General features: G+C 55.8%; 1 protein-coding gene across 1 annotated transcript in view; it reads left to right on the plus strand.

The window, feature by feature from the left end:
- IRX1 (iroquois homeobox 1) overlaps positions 1-5,129 on the plus strand; it is a 5,986-nt gene extending 857 nt beyond the window's left edge. Inside the window, exons 2-5 of the mRNA XM_011940984.1 lie at positions 1-112; positions 2,956-3,991; positions 4,335-4,407; positions 4,708-5,129. Of these exons, the coding sequence (XP_011796374.1) occupies positions 1-112; positions 2,956-3,991; positions 4,335-4,407; positions 4,708-4,765 (1,279 nt within the window). The 3' untranslated portion in view covers positions 4,766-5,129. The remainder of the gene's footprint in view (positions 113-2,955; positions 3,992-4,334; positions 4,408-4,707) is intronic.
- Positions 5,130-5,553: the final 424 nt, after the last annotated feature.

A 5,553-nucleotide genomic window follows, 5' to 3' on the forward strand; every position in this document is an offset into this window, starting at 1 on the left:
TGCGGTCACCTCGGTGCTGGGCATGTACGCGGCGGCGGGGCCGTACGCGGGCGCGCCCAACTACAGCGCCTTCCTGCCCTACGCCGCGGATCTCAGCCTCTTCTCGCAGATGGTGAGTGCGCCCGGCCTCCCCCGCTTCTCCTCTGTCTCACCCGCGCCAGGGGAAGGGTGGCGGGTCGCCCAGGAGGGAGAGACGACGGGTGGACCTGGTCCGGACGAGGAACTAGAAAGGTCCGAGGGCGGGTTCCAGGCGGCCGAGGCCGCGGCCCCCGGGGACGCAAGAGGGCGAGGAGGCCGGGCGGGTGACGGCTGGGCCAGCTCGGCCAGGGAAAGCGGAAGGCCCGGGCCAGGAAGCGGGTCGCGAGAGTCCAGAGAGGCCGCAGAAACAGGCCCAAGGAGTGCTGCCCGCGCTGGAGGTCGGGGGCAAACTGGCCTGGCTCGGCCAGGGCGCCCGGGCAGGCCCACGGGGTTCCTGCAGCTCGGCCTGGCTCAGGAAGGATTTCCCTTCCTGGCCGCGGGTCCCGCTAGCGCGGCCTCTTTGGTTTTCGAACCGAGTCGGGAAAACTTGATTTTCTCCCTCTTTAGCAGCTCCGAGATAGTTGTATCTGAGTTTGCCAGACAGACTCCTTTTAAGCCTAGCAGAGTCAATCAAAATAATGTTAACAATAGGGGTCCAAGGGATGGAGAGCTCTCTCTATGGCGTGTGTGCGAATTTGAGTTTAAACAAAAATTAAGTTGCAATAATGTTTTGGTGTCTGAAACGGTGTTTGATTTTACTTTTCTAAGTTGCCAAAGTTTTCATTGCATTTGCACCGAAAGAAAAGCACTTTTCTTCCTTAGTTACATATTTGAGGATTAAAGAAAACAGTGTCCTTTGGTTTAAAATAAATGGTGTCCCCTTAGTCTCCCGTCCCAGTGGGTGTTAGATGTGGGGGGAGGCGGCTGCGCACTTAATTCTCCGCAGGGGCATTGGCCTGTCTGCCGGTCCAAATGATCCATTTTCCTTGGTCTGACTGCAAGGTCGATGCTTAAACTTCGGACGGCTGGTGAATTGTGCTTCGGGCGCGGGGCCCTGGGAGGCAACTCCCTCCTGGGTCGCTGCCCGCGGGATAAAGCAATTTCCAGGCACCCCCGATATCTCCCCGCTCCCCGAAGGAGAAGCGGGGAGTAAACACCCGTCAAGTGTGCAAAAGCAAGGAGCGGGTTTCCCTGTAACTTTTCTTGTAGTTTTGAAAGAAAGCGGCCCGGCTGCCTTTCAGGTCTCTTACTATCGAAAAAGATCAGCCCCCATTTTGTTCAGGCGGCAGGGAGGCCGGAACGCGTTGAGAGATTTACAAGGTGTCCTTTCAAAAAGAATTCCCAGTGGAGACGAGGCTGAAATGTCTTCTTTACAATTACAACCAAAATAATTAGAAAAGCACAAAGTACATTTTGCAACGACTGGGTAAAAACGAAATCTGGCCGCAGAAACCTTTTCTCTGCGGCCTCAGTCACCAAAATAATTAGTCCAAGAAATCTTCTGGTCTTCACAACTTTCTCAGAGTCCGGAGCTCCCTTTGCTAGCATTGCAACTCGACCATTTTTACATAGAGGATGAACATTTTTTACAGAAATTGCCAATGCAGTTGTGTGCCATTTGGGAACTCTGCCTGTGTTTGCGGGGGAGGGAGGGAGCTTCAGTGTGAGGACCTGCACCCTTTGTGGAGTGTTGGGAAAGGGAGATGTTTGCTGTTCTAAGTTGTTTTTCCCTTCTAGAAGGATAATATGTAAAAATTATTCCCACCCAAAAGGTGTGTGTTTCCTCCAGCTCTCCCGCTGGTTCTTAGAGAGTAAACTCAAACCCAAACCCTGATTCTAGGCCTAGGTTTCCAAGCCATTATAATTGGGTGTTTGGAAGTCAAAAGATAAAATTGTATTTGAATGTCTGTCTGGGCAATTTATGGTAATAATGAGGCCTAATGAGGTTGTTAGAAAGATAAAATGTTATTTACCAAAAAACCTGATGGGATAATTTGACTTGCTGTGTTTTACTACTGATGATAAAAAGAATATTGATTGCAAATAAATCACCGCCTCTAAATGCCTGCAAACAGTTTGTGTTTGCTCCCTCCAGATCAAAGTCAAACTTAAGAGATGAAGTAACTGAGAAGAGGCCTAGGATACTGAACCGGTTCCCCTCCTGGCCGCCGGTTGCTCCCAGCCCTTGCGTTAATATTTTACAGGCTATGACTTCCTTTTGTATTTAAAAAAAAAAATGGTGTTTTTGTTATTGTTGTGGATGATGGCTGGGATTAAAATTTCAAATTACCTGTCACTACTAAAGACCTTTTACTGTGGGTAAACGATTATATGCAGATTAGTTTGGAAGGCAGAGGACTGTGCTTTAGTTTTAAATTGCTGGCGGATTTAGACCGGTAGAAAACACGGGATGGTTTATTTTGGCTGAGCCCCCTCAGGGTCGCAGAGAGGAGGCTTGGGCTCTAGGCCCTTTACGTTTGGAGAAATGGCTTTGTCAGCTCAGTTGAAAGGTTTTCCCCTCTAGCTAGTGAAAGATAAACTTGGAAATGCAGGTTTCTCTGGCGGTTGGTGGTGGGAACACGGGTCGCCTAGGGAACTTGCAGGGGCCGCGCTTCTGTTGTGCTCGTCTGGAGACTGCACTGTTTCTGGAACTTTTCTAGAATGGCGAAAAAGATCTCAACGGTCGGTGAAAAGACAGTTCCTGAAGTCAGCTCCTGGTCCTGGCTCCCCTTCTTCCCAGCAGTGAACTGGGGGTGCCTTCCTGATCTGCCCACCACAGCACAGCCCAGCAAAACGCCTGGGAGGCCCTCGAGCCCACTGGAGCGGCTACTTCCCACTTTCCCATCTTGGAGACTTACCTCTCTCTCTCTCTCTCTCTCTCTCTCTCTCTCTCTCTCTCTCCTCTCTCTCCTCGATGGCTCTACCCTGTGGCTGCAGGGCTCGCAGTATGAACTCAAGGACAACCCTGGGGTGCACCCCGCCACCTTCGCAGCCCACACGGCGCCGGCTTATTACCCCTACGGCCAGTTCCAATACGGGGACCCCGGGCGGCCCAAGAACGCCACCCGCGAGAGCACCAGCACGCTCAAGGCCTGGCTCAACGAGCACCGCAAGAACCCCTACCCCACCAAGGGCGAGAAGATCATGCTGGCCATCATCACCAAGATGACCCTCACGCAGGTCTCCACCTGGTTCGCCAACGCGCGCCGGCGCCTCAAGAAGGAGAACAAGGTGACATGGGGAGCGCGCAGCAAGGACCAGGAAGATGGAACTCTCTTCGGCAGCGACACCGAGGGCGACCCGGAGAAGGCCGAGGACGACGAGGAGATCGACCTGGAAAGCATCGACATCGACAAGATCGACGAGCACGATGGAGACCAGAGCAACGAGGACGACGAGGACAAGGCTGAGGCTCCGCACGCACCCGCAGCCCCTTCTGCTCTTGCCCGGGAGCAAGGCTCGCCGCTGGCAGCAGCCGACGTTCTCAAGCCCCAGGACTCGCCCTTGGGCCTGGCCAAGGAGGCCCCAGAGCCCGGCAGCACGCGCTTGCTGAGCCCCGGCGCTGCAGCGGGCGGCCTGCAGGGTGCGCCGCACGGCAAGCCCAAGATCTGGTCGCTGGCCGAGACAGCCACGAGCCCCGATGGTGCGCCCAAGGCTTCCCCGCCGCCGCCTGCGGGCCACCCCGGCGCACACGGGCCCTCCGCCGGCGCGCCGCTGCAACACCCCGCCTTCCTGCCCAGCCACGGACTGTACACCTGCCACATCGGCAAGTTCTCCAACTGGACCAACAGCGCATTCCTCGCACAGGGTTCGCTGCTCAACATGCGCTCCTTCCTGGGCGTTGGCGCGCCCCACGCCGCTCCCCATGGCCCTCACCTTCCTGCACCTCCACCACCGCAGCCGCCGGTCGCCGTTGCCCCGGGGACGCTCAACGGAGACAAGGCCTCGGCCCGCAGCAGCCCCACGCTCCCAGGTACAGCTCCAGGGGGCCGCGTCCATCTGTACTCTAGCTGGGAATGCAGAGGCCTGGCTAAGTGTAGTAGCGTGGGGTGCAGCATGCACCGGGAGAGTACCAGGCAGTGGCCTCTGAGCACTGAGGCTGTGCTTAATCCCTGCTTCAATTTAGAAAGCCAGACAAGGCCCTGGGGCTCTCCCAAGAGAGCTTTGCCCTACCGGCAGGCCTGCTCAGGGGTGGTGGGGGGTGACGTTTCTCGGCGAATCTGCCTGAGCAGCAGGCAGGAGTTGGTGGGAAGGAGGCCTGGGCCCTCTCCCGCCCGTCTCTCTGTCCTAACTTTGCCTCTTCCGATCTCTCGCAGAGAGAGACCTCATCCCCAGGCCAGATTCGCCGGCACAGCAGTTAAAGTCGCCTTTCCAGCCGGTACGCGACAAGTGAGTGCTGTTTGCTTTTGCTATGGGAGAAGGCGGTGGGGAGGAGGAGGAGGAGTGGTCGGGACCCGGGCGGAGCTGGCTGGGTGGCGTTGGGGGTCGCGCAGTCCTTGTTGAAGGAGCGCTCCCCGCCAGCCCTGGGCGCCGGGCGAGCCGAGGAGACTGGAGTTTCTCCCGAGCCGGGAGCCGCGCTGGCTATCGACCCCGCCCCCAGGGCTCCGCTGCTGGAGCCGGCGACGCCCGGCGCTGCGTCCCCCACTCACAGTGCCCCTGTCTTCTTGTCTCGCTGTGTTTCCCATGCAGCTCTCTGGCCCCGCAGGAGGGAACGCCGCGGATCCTAGCAGCCCTCCCGTCCGCCTGATTAAGGGTCTTCTTTTACTTTTGCGGGGAGGGGGAGGGGGGAGGAGTTGGGGAGGGAGGGAATGTGGGAGGAATTAAGACAAATATTTCAGACTGGTGTAAAGGACAAATATGACAACGACGTCAAGGACTCCCATCCATCGCTTTCTGCAGAAAGGGGCTTGTTCGGTCCCGAGCTCGCGTCCAGGCGGCCAGGCCTCTACAGGCGGCTCCGGTGGCTGCGATTATCGGGTTCGGTAAATGCCCCCACATGCTTGTGTCTCTTTCCCCCCTTTTCTGTATATAGAGTGATTTCAGATTGTAAATAGCGCGTCAGCGAACTTGTCTAAATCATATATTTTTGTCTAATAAACTAAATGAAATGATGCCCCCTCCGCGCTCCTGCTGCTGTGTGCCTGGCCAGCGTGTGTGTGTGAGAGAGTGTGTGTGTGTATGTGTGTGTGTGTGTGTGGCAGAAAAAGAGAGAGGGGGAAGAGAGAGAGAAGTGGGGGATACCCTGGGCGGGGCCCAAGGGCCTGTGGCTGGGGGAGAGGGGCTTCTCATGGGGGGCTTTTAGAGGCTGTTTCCACCCAAGAGGCAGGTGCTTTAAACATCTCTTGGTTGTTTGTGGTTGTTGAATTTTTAAATATTGTCAGTAGGGCAGTTTCTTGCTGGCAGTTCAGTTGCTTTCAGAAACATTTTTCTGAGACATGATTTTCTCAGGACATGAATAAGTTCAATTTTAGGCAGTTTTACAAAACGATTTTATAGCATCGGTAAAAAGGGAGAAAAAATACGTTTTATTTGCAA

This window comes from Colobus angolensis, unplaced genomic scaffold (genome assembly GCF_000951035.1).
Source record: "Colobus angolensis palliatus isolate OR3802 unplaced genomic scaffold, Cang.pa_1.0 Scaffold196, whole genome shotgun sequence".
Classification (NCBI taxonomy): Eukaryota; Metazoa; Chordata; class Mammalia; order Primates; family Cercopithecidae; genus Colobus; species Colobus angolensis.